At 51.1% G+C, this 14,860-nt stretch overlaps 1 protein-coding gene across 3 annotated transcripts; it reads left to right on the forward strand.

Moving 5' to 3' along the window:
* Positions 1-3,906: 3,906 nt before the first annotated feature.
* CDKN1A (cyclin dependent kinase inhibitor 1A) lies at positions 3,907-13,028 on the forward strand. Of its 3 annotated transcripts, none has more exons than XM_065885654.1 (3): positions 3,907-3,931; positions 10,965-11,417; positions 12,979-13,028. In XM_065885654.1, exons 2-3 carry the CDS (start codon positions 10,973-10,975, stop codon positions 13,026-13,028), a joined length of 495 nt encoding a protein of 164 aa, XP_065741726.1. In that variant the 5' UTR covers positions 3,907-3,931; positions 10,965-10,972. The 3 variants fall into 3 exon arrangements, with proteins under 3 accessions (XP_065741726.1, XP_065741725.1, XP_065741724.1); XM_065885653.1 differs by lacking the exon at positions 3,907-3,931 and adding an exon at positions 5,283-5,322 and having other exon boundaries at positions 10,962-11,417; XM_065885652.1 differs by lacking the exon at positions 3,907-3,931 and adding an exon at positions 6,106-6,175 and having other exon boundaries at positions 10,968-11,417.
* Positions 13,029-14,860: the final 1,832 nt, after the last annotated feature.

Raw genomic sequence — 14,860 nt, forward strand, 5'->3', positions numbered from 1 at the left:
GGGTTTGCAGCTGTTGCATTCCACAGTGGCTCTGGTGGCATCTTGACTATGTGTGACACTCAGTGCCATCCTAGGGGAGCAAAGATAAGGACAAGCAGATGATAGGAGGGGGAACAGAGAGGGTGGGGCCACAGCCAGAGCCCTGGCTCTGCCCTGACTCTCTCTGCCTGTGTCATCTCAGCCAAAGCCAGCACCTCTTGGGGCCTCCATTCCACCATCTGTAACATGAGTCTAAAACACCCATCCAGGATGGAGAGGGAGGGAGGGGGGTGGGGAAGGTGAGGAGTCAGATAATGGATCTGAAATCCTGAAATGACTTTCTAAGACTCCACACTGCTATGCAATCAGAGGATCCAAACCCAAGACCCTCAGAACTTTGATGGGCCTTTTTCTTGGGAGGGGCTTAAAAATAATTTGTTAGGAAAGAAAAAAGTGAAAGAATGCATAATTCCTACTTTTTGGGAATCATTCAGAAGGCTGTTCTGAGCTAAAGATCCTGGGAGAGGGATGCCTTGGGCGCTTTGAAGGCTGGCTCAGAGGACTGAACTCAGTGTCTGTGGGCAGTTCCTCTTGTCACCAAATGTCTACCCACAGGTGTCCAGTATATCTGAAATTCCACCATTAGTGCTTCATTCCTTTGGATTCCTTTTTATTCTTCCACAAAAATGCAAGCAATGATAATCCCAAACATGTGTGCAGTGCTTTAGACTTTTCCCAGTAATCCTGAAAGACACAGACAGGTCCAAACGCCAAGTGCAGGTGCTTCACCAATCATTTTTCTTCTGACAGGAAGATTGTGGGGCAATTCTACTACTAGGTGTATGTCCAAGAGAAACTCTTGCATGTGTGACCCAAAGACATGGATAAGAATAATTAGGACTTCCCTGGCAGTCCAGTGGTTAAGACTTCCCCTTCCAATGCAGGGGGTGTGGGTTCGATCCCTGGTTGGGGAGCTGGGATCCCACATGCCTTGTGGCCAAAAACCCAAAACATAAAACAGAAGTAGTGTAGTAACAAATTCAATAAATACTTTTAAAAAAATGGTCCAAAAGCAGAAACTAACACACCATTGTAAAGCAATTATACTCCAATAAAGATGTTTAAAAAAAATGGTCCACATCAAAAAAATCTTAAAAAAAAATAATTATAGCAGCCCTATGCATAATAACAGAAAACTGGAAATAACCCAAGTGCCCATTTACAGGAGAAGGGAATCACTGGATGTTAAATAACAGTGAAAATGATTGAGCCCTGTTTTAATTATGTATTGCTGCATAACAGGCCATGTTAAAACATAGTGGTGGGACTTCCCTGGGGGTCCAGTGGTTAAGACTTCGCCTTCCAGTGGAGGGGGTGCGGGTTCGATCCCTGGTTGGGGAGCTGGGATCCCACATGCCTTGTGGCCAAAAGACCAAAAAATGTAAAACAGAAGCAATATTGTAACAAAATTCAATAAAGACTTAAAAAAATCATAGTGGCAACCACGATCATTTATTTGCTCACACAATTCTACAGTTTAGGCAGGGGCTCATTGGGGATGGCTTGTCTCTACTCCATGTGGCTTCAGCTGGGGAGGATTAACTGAGGGTGAAATATCAACTTTTAAAATGGTCCTCTCGTGTGGTTGGCATGTTGATGCTGGCGGTCAGCTAGGAGATCACCTGGAGCTATTGTGCATGGGGGAGTAGCCTTGGTTATCTTGCATGTGGCCTCCACATGACTTCTCTCAGCATGGTGGTCTCAGAGTAATCAAAATTCTCACGTGGTGTCTCAAGTTCCTCAAGAATGCAAAAGCAGAAGTTGCTAGACCTTATTAAGGGTTAGACCTAGAACAGGCACAGAATTACTCATTCTATTGGCTAAAAGAGTCATAAGCCAGACAGATTCAAGGGGAGGCAACGTCAGGAGAGTGCAAACGCCCAGAGCTGTACTTCATTGGGTGCCACAGACTTGCACAAACCACAATCACCGATAGCCATATGGATAAATCTTAGGTAGGTTATGCTGCAGGAACAAAGAAGCTTCACATTTCACTGACTTCATATAACAAAAGATTATTTCTTTCTCACATACAAGTTGGTGGGGTGCTTGGCTCCACTCAGGAAATTAGGCTGAGGGAGGGTCTGCCATAGTGAGGTGGCACCATCCGGGACATGAGACCTCACTTTTGCCACAGCCAGGGAGGACAGAAAGGCTGGAGAATTTCACTTGACCTCAGTTCTAAGGAGGAAAATGTCACTTATGTTCACATTTCATTGGCTAGAACCAGTCACATTACCCAGTCTAAACTACAAGGAGGGGCTGGGAAATGTAGGAGAGCACGTAGAAAAATGGAAGAGCATTACTGTCTTGGTCACATGTGATAAAACTATTGAAAACAAAAGAAAGTTCAACATAAAATACTGTACACTGCAAGATAGTGTTTATTTTGGGGTAGGGGAGGAAGGGTCAGCATAGGAGAGGAAATCACAGGAAGGTATCAATGATTTGTAATGTTCTAATTCTTGGGTTGAGCAGTGAGTGTTAATTATATTATTTTTTAATGAATACATGAGTAAACAGATGAATGAATAAATAAAAGAGAGGGCTGAGAAGCAGAGGCACTGAAGCCTAACCTCAGAGTGCAGGCCAAAAATGGCTCTTCCATAAATATTCACTGAGATTAGGCTGAGGCTGCTAGGCCTTGAAGGTACAAAGATGAATAAAATATGGGCTCATCCTCTCTAGGTTCCCATATCAGAGGATGCAGTAGGCACATGAACCAGGCAAGCCAGTAAAGCACAGTGGAGTGTATTGCTTACCAGGGGCTCTGGGAGCCAGAGGAAGCCCTGAGAAAGCCTTGCCCCAAGGGGTCATATAGGTCGGGTCATGAAGGATCAGTAGGAGTTCAATGGGTGGAGAAAGGAGTGGAGGTGGGGCATATTGGTCAGGAACACTCATTCCAAGAAGAAGGAACAATATGTGCAAAGGCACAGAGAGAGCCCTTCACTCCTCAGGTGGCCTGTGTTCACAACATTCCCTCACCACCTTCTAGTCCCTAAATGATATGGTCAACACATTCACACTGTGCTGTGCCACCCAGAACCCTCTACAGGATTCAGGCACTCATTTGCCGTGCTGATTTCTATGTGCCAGGCACTATGCTAAGCATTTTGCCTATATGATCTTATTTAATGAAGAACAGAACTTAATACTATAGAAATGAATTTCTAATGGTGAAATTTCAGGCTTAGACAAGGTGAAATTGCTAGCTCAGGGAAGCTGGAAGTATTTGGCACAAATTCTGTCACAAATTCCTCTACCTCACTGTATGGTCAATTCTGATCTTTGTACTGGCTGGGTAAAACCCCCAGAAGGTCGGGGGGTGGAGCTGGGGGAGCTCCCAATCTCATTCTTCCTTTAAAAAAAAGCAAGCGGGACTTCTGCTCAATAATATAATAATGTCTCTGTTCTGCCACTTCTCTGGGGGTCTCACTTCTTGGGAGCCTGTGTGGAAGTGAATTCCACTGAAAGCTGACAGCCCCTGTTAGGTACTCCCCAGGACTTTTCTGAGAAAACAGTGACATTGTTCCCAGCACTTCCCCCTGCTTCCTGGGCAGCTCCTGTGGCCACCATTGAGCCTTCCTCACATCCTCCTTCTTCAGGCTAGGGCTTCTACCTTTCCTTTCTGTCATCACGTCCCTCCTGGATGGGGGCTGACCTGGATCCTCCGGTCTCTCAGGCTGAGTCTCCCTACATCCCTAAGCTGCCTGCTTCCTTGGGAGCAGGCCCGGGCAGCAGGCTGTGGTCCTGACTAGCATTCAGGCCCTCAGGAACATGTCCTAACATGTTGAGCCCTGGCATAGAAGAAGCTGGTGGCTGTTTTGTCCTTGGGGCTTCCTGCTTTCAGAGAAGAGGGGGGTGGTAGGAGACAGGAGACCCCCAGAGACCCTAAGGAGACCGTGGTCTGAGTTCCTCTGAACAGAATATGTGATTTGCAGCAGATCCCTTGGGACTGGCCTGGGATCGTGTGTGTGTGTGTGTGTGTGTGTGTGTGTGTGTGTGTGTGTGTGTGTGTGTGTGTGTGTGTGTTTTGGGAGTTAGATCTTGCATGTGGCTTCTAACAACCTGCTTCTTTGCTTCTTCAGGGCAGAAGTCCTCCTTTAAGAGCATACCTGGCTACACATTCAAGTGTATGGTTGGAAACTTTTTTTTCTAAGTGCTGAACAGCACTAGACACTCAGTAGGTGCTTAATAAATATTTGTTGAATTCTGTTGTGGTGGTGGTGGTGAGCTAGAAGTTATAAAAAAAAATTCACTTCCCAACAAAAACAACAAAAAGAATTATTTCATTGTGAAGCTCAGGACCACAAAACTTTAAATAATTCAATACAAGCCTTCATTAAATTTTTTTCCCAAAGTAAACAGACAGACAATGTCAAGTCTATTTGAAATGTCTGAAAGCCAAGGGGATTCAAGGCAGTTGGAGGATATGCCCGTCTTCTGCTGGACATTTGACAACCCAGCCTTTGGGTGGTGTGGGTACGGGTGTGTTGGAGGTGGGGAGGGTGGAACTGGGGGAGAAGGAGGCTGGTCCTGGGGTCTTGGCCTTTTTGAGGTCCTTCTGAAGTCCTGGCCTGATTCCAAAATTAGGTAGGCAAGGGGGTCTGGTAATGTGCCCTCCCACCCCTACCCAGGCTCTTGTCCCAGCAGTAGAGGAGAAGGAGGCCTGTCTTCCCTGAGGTCAGCTGCATTAGAGGAAATAGACTGGGCATGTCTGGGCAGAGATTTCCAGACACTGAACAGCCCTAGATGTCAGTAATTGTAGCTGTTCCAAGCCTGGATTCTATTTCTTAGTAGATTTCTGTTCAGATTAACACTCTGTTCTCTGCAATTTTTTAAAAGGAGAAACTGCAAATGTTTTAGGTGAAGGAAGGAAGCAAATGTGGGGTGCAAGTGGGGCTAGGGGTATGGAACAGCGGGGCACCTCACTTGCTTTTGGATCTGTCAGAAGCACCAGTGGACGTTTCCAGAATTGTCTTTCATCAGTATACTGCCTCAGTATACTGCCTCGAAATGAGGGGTGCAGGGCATTTCCCTCATTCTAGAGCCACTGAAACAGAGAGGGCAACAAGCAGAGGGCTCTGGATGAGAGACAAAAGGCCTATGTTCCAGCCATCACCATTTATTTGCTGTGTTATGAGTCAGGCCACTGAACTCTGAGCCTCAGTTTCCCAGCAGCGTATGTGGGCTGTGTGGGGACTACCCAGGAGCTAACTCACCCACCAAATCTTTCTCCCCTTCCTAGCCATCAAATCTGCTGCAATCACAGAACTTTCTTCTGCTGAGGGGAGAGGGAGGTGGGTGTAGGGAGTGAGGACGAGGGGGTGGGAAAGTTAGTTCAGTGTCCCATTTCCCTTGGAGACCAGGTTGGCCCTTTCTTAGCAGTGTGCCCAGTCCTCTCTTCCCTGGAGCATTTGACAAATAACTTCTCATCCCTTTAGTTCTGTGGGCCTCGGTTTCCTTATCTGTGAAATAAAGGGAATTGAATCCTTTCTAGCCTCCAAGAATGCTTCATTGGGGTCTCTGGGTGCCTCAGGTAATGGGCAGAGGTGGTGTAGTGAGGAATCCATGGGAATAGAGGTGGTGTAGTGGGGCTTTTCTGGGAATTGCAAAGTGAGGTGGTTTTTTTTTAATTATTTAAGGATTTTTATTTATTAATGACACTCCTCATAGTCTATTCAACTACTTTGGGTAAACCCTTGCCCAGAGTCAGTTGGTGGTGGGCCAGAGAGGGGGCTCCTCGGTCCTGTCCTAACAATGTCGTCCCCTCCGGAGGAGCGGCAACTCACTCCCCAACTGAAAAAAACAGATTTGGAGCTCAGTTCGTGGGGAAATGTGTCAAGCGTACAAACCCAGGCGCGGGTAGTGGGGAGGAGGGAAGCGCCCTCCTGCAGCACGCGAGGGTGGCCGCAGAGGTTTCCAGAGCGCTGTTGCGAGCGCACGGGAGCCGCAGTTGTCCCCCCAGAGGCCGGTCCCCGGCGCTCTGTGGGCGGAGCAGCAGGTCCCGCCTCCAGCCCTTTTATAAGGGGAGCGCAGGCGGCGCCAGCTTAGGTGTGAGCAGCTGCCCGAGTTGGTAGCTGGGCGACGAGGAGCTGGGCGCGGATTCACTGAGACACCGAGACCCTCAGAGGAGGTGAGAGAGCCAGGGCAGGCAAGAGCGAATCCCGGGCTGCGGCTCTGAGCTGAGCCGAGCGTGTGCGCGTGTGTGTCCGCGCACCTCCGTGGGTGTATGTCCGCAGCGGCGTGTGTGTACTGTGTTCACAGGTGAATGGGGTGCGTGGGTCCGTGCTTGGGGCTCGGTTTTGCGCACACCCGAGTCTATATGTGCGCATGGGACAGGGGCCGGGATGTGTCGGAGATTCCGGGCGGGGAGAGGGAGCACTAATTTCGGAGATCCCCGCCACCCTCCCTCCGTTTGAAGCTCAGCTGGGGCGAGGGACGGCGTGGACCGGGCGGAGGGTGAGCTCGGGGTCCCAGGCTTGGTGCGCTTGCGGTGTGGGGATGAAGCCCTGTCCGCGGAGGGGTCCGGGAGGGGTGGGGAAAGCCGAGCAGGTTCATCTGGGATCCGCTCCCGGGCGGCTCTCGGATCCAATCGGTGCCATCCCGGCCCAGAACCGAGGTCTCGGTCCCCAACGCTGCCGTGTCTGCCAATAGGCTGGGCGCTGAGGTCAGCGCGGGCTGTGTCTCCGGCCCTTGGGAACGTGTCGGGACACGTCCCTTAAGGGCTAGCGAGGAGGTGACTCACGGTGACAAGAAGACCCCAGGGAACGGGGCCGGGTGAGGTCAGATCCCCGCCAGGGCTGGGAGACGGCTGCTCCCCCAGAAGTCTCCTTCCCTGCCTCTCCACGGTCTCTGTCCCCCCATCAGCACAGTGACCTATTTGGCTGGCACAGAGTGTTCCCAGGGAAGCCGGGACACCAGGAGGTCCAGGACCGGGTGTCCGGTCCCCGCCCCGCGGCGCGCCCTCGAGAACCCGGAGCCGCGGCCCGGCGCTGAGTGGGCTTGCGCCAGCCAGTCAGTTAGGGAAGCGCAGAAACCGGACCTCCCTCTCTCCCACCGCTGCCGGGAGAACCCCGGCCCAGCCTGCCCTTGGGTCGGACGGACGGATTCAGGGGCGGGGGCCGAGCCCTGCTCTGCGGGGCGGCGGGGCACACAGCCCCCGTCAAGGGAGGAAGCGGGTAAGGGGTCGTGTCTTTTAGGGATGGGGCTTCGGGGTGCGACGCCGCTCCGAACCTCCGTCGCCTGCATTCGGGGGCTCCGGGCGCCCCCAACCTAGTCCAGAATTCCCTCTCCGAGGGCGACACGGCTGAGCAGGAGGGCGAGTCGCCCTTCGGGCGCCGCCGCCCAGCGCGGACCACGGTGCGTCCGCCTTGTCTGCCTTGTCAGGGGCCCCCGGGGGACACGCGCCTCCCCGTGGGGACGAGAATCTTGGAACTGGTTTGGTACTTTAGGGCGCCCAGGCAGCTCCCTCCTTCCTTCCCTTCCTCCACGTTGCGTTTCGGGGAGGACTTAAGAGCGGTTTTGTTTTCGTTGCTCCCGTCTATTTTTATTTTCCAGGGATCTGACTCATCCCCTGCTTTGGGCGTGGAGATAAGGTGGAGGGACCAGATCTCGGCGCGCCTGTGCTTGCGGTGTGTGTGTGTGCGCGCGCGCGCGTGTGTGTCACAAGAGACGGCGCGAGAGCGCGCGGTTTCCCAACAGTGGCGGGGGTTTTGGAAGCCTAGCTGGCTCAGCGTGACGTGTTCGCGGCTCCCGCTCCCCCTCCCGCTCCCCCTCCTCACCCTGGGGTGACGTGCAGCCGGAGTGGAAGCGAAGTTTTGGCGGGCTGGGAGCTCTTTGCAGGAAACTGACTCATCACAACTCCCTGCCGCTGTCCCAGGCTCTGCCCACGCACCTCCCGTCCCGCGCGTGATTTCCTGTAGACCAGCGCCCCCTTCTGGCCCCAGCGCTAATAGCAAACACGCCTTCCCGCGGAAGGAGGCTTCACCCGCCTTTGCTTCCCGCTGCTATTCCAGTGCCGATCTGAGGTCGCTCCCCCGCCTCTTAAAAAGAGTACCCTATTGGTTCAGCAGTGTTTACTGAGAGCTTACCATTTATTTGAGTATGAAAATATGGTTGAAGTCGAAGGCAGGAAGGCCAACAAAGGAAGCTATTCTCAGTTACTTGTTTGTAAAACAAGGGTTTTTGTTTGTTTTCTCTGAGGTGCGAGTTATAATAATGGGCATGAGAGAAGATTTTGGTGGGGAGCCTATGAGAGCCGTAAGGGAAGGGGTAGCAGAAGTAGAGAGGGTCCCTGCCGGGATTCTGGTCCCATCTTCAGCTCCTAGAAGCTAGAGAATATCTAGCTCCCTGATAAAGCCCTAGGTGGGCTTCTCCTCCATGTACCAATGAAGAACTGAGATCCATAGTGTATTCAGGACGTTCTGTGTGTCCCCTCTTGGCTGGCACCCCAAACATGCCCATCTGGAGAGCTGTCAAACATTTGAATTTAATTGGTCTGGGGAAGGAGGGGCCTGTCAGTCTACATTTTGAAAAAGCTCAAGTGGCTCTCTGGTTAAGAAACCTCAAAATTAGAGAGGGAGTAGGGTTCAACACCAGAGCACAGAACCCAGGGCGTTCAGGCCTGGGTTCAAATCCTGGCTGTGCCACTTGTGAGCGGTGTGACCTTGGGAAAGTTACTTAACTTCTCTGAACCTTGGTTACCTCTTCGGTAAAAGAGCTAACGTACTCACTTTTTCAGAAAATATTTGTAAACTTCTTAGAACAGGCCTTGGCACATAAAATATAAAAATAAATCTCAATCCTTGCCCTGAAGAGAGTGAGCAAAGGTTATTTGTGGGCTTTGCCCACTGCACTATGTTACCCCTCTCTATGTGGCAGTGGCCCTTGATCCTTTTAACTGTGTGGTTTTGGGGCAAGTCTCATAACTCTTGCCCTTTTAACTTGATCTGAGGTCACCTAGTGCCTCCCCTCTCCTATCAGCTGAGACATTGCGTTGTGGGCTCCACTCACTGTAAGAGGTGGAGTGTGGAGGGGTAGGTGCAGTGTGGGTTCAGGGCTTCCTGTCCCAGGAGGTCACTCAGCAGAGCTTTCACCCTCAGAGCCTGCAAAGCAGGACTTGTCCCCAGAAAACCCAGTCCCTGTCAAGGTCATGCAGGAGCTAATCCTGGAGTCAGGCCGGAGCAGGGCAGGTAGGTGCCAGCACTCCCTCACGGGCAAACTCATCCTTAGTTTTCCCTCTCCTGAAGTGGGAGGAGAGGAACCAGGTAGATGGGTGCCTTTAATTTTCTTTGCCTGAAAAATGGGTTCTTTGGACGCAGGCAAAATGGGGCAGGGGCTTTCATGTTGTCTAGACTTCAGGTCACCTCATGTGCCTGGCAGGATGTGGCTCAGCCTGGGAGAAGTCATCTCCCTGCCCTGCCCTGCCTAGCTGCTCCTCACCCCCAGGCTGCCTGCATGATGACATCCTTGGGAAAGGCCCTCAGCGCACAACACCTGTCAGCTGCTGTCTGAAGGAGGCAGTGGCCCAGGTGGAGTGATGGGGAGGAGCTCAGGCAGAACTAAAGGCAGAGAGAGAAATAATAATAATATTTTCCAAGTGCTTCTATATACTAGGTACTGCTCTAAGCACATTATCTACATTAACTCAGTTAATCCTCACATCTGTCCTCTGAAACATTCACTATTGCTGTCTCCATTTTATAGATGAGGAAAATAGAGCCCAGAGAAGTTAAGCCACTTGTCCAGGTTCACCCAGCAGAGCCTGGATTCCAACCCAGGTGGCCTGGTTCCAGAGCCCTCACTTTTAACCACCAAGATACAGCCTCCCAACTCTGTTCCATCTGCCTTGCCTGGAGGGACCCACGGATCAACTGCTTGAGCATGCTTCTACAGCCCTGCTTTAGACTTGCATGCAGTCCCATTTTACAGATGAGGAAATTGAGGCCGAAAGACATTAAGTGACTTTTTTAAAGTTGAGATAGTAAGTGGCAGAGCTAGGACTAGGTGTTTTTATTTTTATTTATTTATTTATTTTTTAGAAGATGTTGGGGGTAGGAGTTTATTAATTAATTTATTTATCTTTGCTGTGTTGGGTCCTCATTTCTGTGCGAGGGCTTTCTCTAGTTGTGGCAAGCGGGGCCACTCTTCATCGCGGTGCGCGGGCCTCTCACTGTCGCGGCCTCTCCTGTTGCGGAGCACAGGCTCCAGACGCGCAGGCTCAGTAGTTGTGGCTCACAGGCTTAGTTGCTCCGCGGCATGTGGGATCCTCTCAGACCAGGGCTCGAACCTGTGTCCCCTGCATTAGCAGGCAGATTCTCAACCACTGCGCCACCAGGGAAGCCCTAGGACCCAGGTGTTTTTTACCCCAAAGTCCAGGGTGGTTTTAAGTAGCTGAGCAGGATTACTCCACATGAGCATCTAGATGGAGGGTTTCAGGAGGCTCGAGGAGCTGTCCACTTACTTGGGAATTGACCTCCTGGCCAGGTCTGGGGTTAGGAAACTGCTGGACTCTGGCAATTCACACAGACTTGGGGCATTCACACCCATGAGGGACACCTCAGGGGGGAAAACAAATTGATTTTACCTGATAATACCTGGTGGTAAACAGGACCCTGATCCCTGCTATTGCAATAAACCTGCCTTTGTTGACATACATAAACTTGCCCTTCAACTGCCCACTTCCCCAGTGACCTTGGGGTGCCAGGCTGGCTGAGCTCTGCCCCAACCCTGTGTGTGTTGCTGGGGTGTTGGGAGAGCCTGTGGGAGGGAAGTGGGGGAAAATTAGCTGGAAGGAACCAGAATGATTGTCTCACCTCACATTCTAGTAAGAAGACCTCGCCTGAGGTTACAGAGTGAAGCACGGCCGGGTAAGGGAGGGTCTGATTTCTCCGGTGACCAGGGTCTTACTTGTGTTCCAGCTGCAGGCACCATGTCAGAGCCATCCAGAGATGCCCATCAGATCCCACGCGGCAGCAAGGCGTGCCGCCGCCTCTTTGGCCCGGTGGACAGTGAGCAGCTGCGCCGGGACTGCGACGCCCTGATGGCCAGCTGCGTGCAGGAGGCCCGAGAGCGATGGAACTTCGACTTTGTCACGGAGACACCTCTGGAGGGTGACTTCGCCTGGGAGCGCATGAGGGGCCTTGGCCTGCCCAAGCTCTACCTGCCTGCAGGGCCCCGGGGGACCCGGGACGACCTGGGAGGGGGCAAGTGGCCGAGCACCTCATCTGCCCTGCTGCAGGGGACATCTCAGGAGGACCACGTGGACCTGTCACTGTCCTGCACCCTCGTGCCTCGCTCCCCAGAGCGGTCTGAGGGGTCCCCGGGAGGGCCGGGCACCTCCCAGGGACGAAAACGGCGACAGACCAGCATGACAGGTGAGGACAAGTGCAGAGAAGTGCAAGGGATCAAGACTCCCAGAATTCATGGTGCAGGGGCTGAACTATCTGACCCAGCTTCCTCATACCTCGGAGTGGGAAACAGGCCCAGAGAGGAGAAGTAACTTGCCTGAGGTCACACAGCTAGCCTGCTGCCAAGAACAACCAGCTAACATTTATTTGGAACATTGATTATATGCCAAGCCCTTTGCTAAGTTTCTAGATTTCTTTCAGTCCTTATAGCAATCCTATACCATAAGACATTCTTGCCATCCTTCTGTAGGCAAAGAAACAAGGCCGAGAGAGGTAGAATGATTTGCCTAATGTCCCGCAATGAATTTGCAGTGGAGAGAAAGCTAATGAGAATTTCCTGGCTGTCCTATTCAAACTTAACTCCCCTTCCCCAACACACATACACACCTCCAGCCCCCCTTCCCTGCCTATTTTTCTCTTTTTGGCACTTTTTAAACTATCAACAGCTACTTCCTTATCTTGATATTGTCCATCTCCCCAACTAGGATATTATCTCCACAAGAAAGGAATCTGTAGCTCTGTTGTTCATTGCTGAATCCTCAGCACCTAGGATGGTATCTGACACATAGCAGGTGCTTGAGGAAAACTGAATGAATGATACTGACATTTGAACACTAAATATGCCAGGCCTTCGACCAAAGTCTTTTGCCAGGCCTTCGACCAAAGTCTTTTTTTTTTTAATTTTTTACTTTAAAATTTTATTATTATTACTGTTATTATTATTTTTTGGCTTCACCATGCACGGCTTGCAGGATCTTAGTTCACTGACCAAGGACTGGACCTGGGCCCTTGGCAGTGAAAGCGTGGAGTCCTAACCACTGGACCGCCAGGGAATTCTCCATCAACCAAAGTCTTTTAGAGAGCATTTCATTTAATCCTCAGAGCACCATACCAGTGTTATCCTCATTTTATAGGTGAGGAAAATGAGGCTTGGAGAGATGCAGCCAAGAATCCCACAGCTAATTTGCAGCTGGGTCAGAACTAACAATACTGATAATGATAATAATAATAATAATAATAATAATAATAATAATAATAGCTAACTTTATACAGCCCAGGCATTGTGCAGAACACTTTTCATAGATTATCTAATGCAATCCCCAGAGCAGTGCTCTCCGATAGAACTCTGTAAAGATGCAAATGTCCAGTGCCGCTGGCCACACATGGCCGCCAAGTACTTGACATCTGGCTAGTGTGACCGAGGAATTGAATTTTTCATTTTGTTTAACGTTAGTTAATTTAAATAACCACATAGGATTAGTGGCTACTGTATAGGGCAGGTTGGCTTACAGCCGGCCCATGGGCATAAGTCCTATTATTAATCACATCTGTGAAGCGTGGTGGGATGCTCTGGAAATGCTCCTCTGGGAGATGGGCCAGAAGTTGCCAGAGTTCTTCCCTGTACTTGGCAGTGTGTCCCTCTGGCCCTGGAGAGGGGTCCCTGGCCCCTCTGCAGTTTACGTTGGATGGGTGGTTCTGCTGGGCCCTCTTCCTCCTGGCCTGGCTGACTTCTGTTCTCTCTCCTCAGATTTCTATCACTCTAAACGCCGGCTGATCAGCTCCAAGAGGAAGCCCTAACCCAGCCGCTGGAAGCTAGGTCATCCTGGAAACAAGGAGGCCACTGTAGGCCTCTTCTACATCTTTTGCCTGATTCCTTCAGTTTGTGTGTCTTAATTATTATTTGTGTTTTAATTTAAACTCCTCCTCATGTATATACCCTGCTTGCCCCCACCCTCCTCATTAGAATTATTTAAAAAAAAATTAGGTAGCAGAAAAATAGGCTTATTAGAGTGCTAGGTATTTTTATTATGTGAACTATTATTTAAGCCCTCCTCACCCTTTGCTGTCCATTTCCTCTCTCCCTGAGGTACGGTGAGGCTGGCACGACCCTCACCCGCTGGGTGGTACTCTCTGGAGGTACCTGGCTCCCTCCCCTCACCGTCTGATGGGTATTACAAAATTCTGCCCCTTTCCCGCATTCTCAGACCTGAATTCCTTGTAATTTGAGAAGTGAACAGATAGCACTTTGAAGGGGACCCAACAGAGTGGGGGGCATCATCAAAACTTTGAGGTCCCCTCACTCCCCTCTAAGGTTGGGCAGGGTGACCTTGAAGTTGGCACAGCCTGGAACAGGGCTGGGGATTTGATACCCTCGTGGCCCTTGATAACCCCCTCGGTCCCGTGAAGGCGTGGGGAAGGTCGGGTCCCGTAGCAGACCACCCCACCTCCCCTCCACCCATGGGGGAGCCGGCCTCAGTGTTTGGCTTCGCCTTCCCCTGCACTTTTCTAGGGGCCCCAGAGGCCCCTCTTTCCCAGCTGGGCTCTCAGTCCCTCTCTGCTCCTCTCCCTTCCTCCATGTCCTTTCCCTTTTGTACCTTCTCAGCCCTGGGTGGCAACTCCGGGGTGCCTGTCCCCCAACTCAGTGGACTGGAAGGGGAAGGGGCATGCTAGAAGTAGGGTTCCCCAGTTCTACCTCAGGCAGCTCAAGCAGTGACCACCCCCTCCTCTTAGCTCTTGGGGTGGTGGTCCTGGATGGTCAGACAGGCCTCCTTGAATGGGGATCTCTCTATGTGAGGGGTATGTGGGTGAGAAGCAGGAGGGAGATTGTGATGCCAGCCCCTAGAACTCATCCAAGGACATTTTCCATTTGCCCCACCCCTCCCCCATTTCATTGCACTTTGAATAGCAACTGAACAAGGAGTTAGGCGTTTTATGATGGCGGGAGTAGAGGCTATGGATAGGGCGCACTAAGTGGGTGGATATGGGCCCGGGAGCTGTGAGTTGTTGTCTTTCCTGGCACTGAACCACTTGGTGGCTCTGACCCCAGACACCTTCCAGCTCCTGTAACATCCTGGCCTGGACTGTTTACTCCTGGCTCCCGTATGTCCTGGTTCTTCTGTCTCCACCTAGACTGTAAACCTCTCAAGGGCAGAGAATGAGTCCTGTACTGCCCTGTGTCCTTCAAAGCCCCTCCCACAGTGCTGGATATACAGTAGGTGCTCAATAAATATTTCTGGTGACTTCACTTGTAATATTACTGTTGTCGTCAATATACCTTGGTATTTATAAGAACAAGTAGGTGGAGGTTTTTTGGAATTTTTTTTTTTTTTTTTTTTTTTTTTTTTTTTTGCGGTACGCGGGCCTATCACTGCTGTGGCCTCTCCCGTTGCGGAGCACAGGCTCCGGATGCGCAGGCTCAGCAGCCATGGCTCACGGGCCCAGCCGCTCTGCGGCATGTGGGATCTTCCCAGACCGGGGCACGAACCCATGTCCCCTGCATCGGCAGGCGGACTCTCAACCACTGCACCACCAGGGAAGCCCTGGATTGCTTTTATAATTTAAAAAATTAAGCACTTAAATTTTAAAAATGCAGAAAGCTTAGCAAATAGAAAGACCAAGACTACAGAACA

The sequence above is a fragment of the Phocoena phocoena genome, chromosome 10, assembly GCF_963924675.1.
Source record: "Phocoena phocoena chromosome 10, mPhoPho1.1, whole genome shotgun sequence".
NCBI classification, from domain to species: domain Eukaryota; kingdom Metazoa; phylum Chordata; class Mammalia; order Artiodactyla; family Phocoenidae; genus Phocoena; species Phocoena phocoena.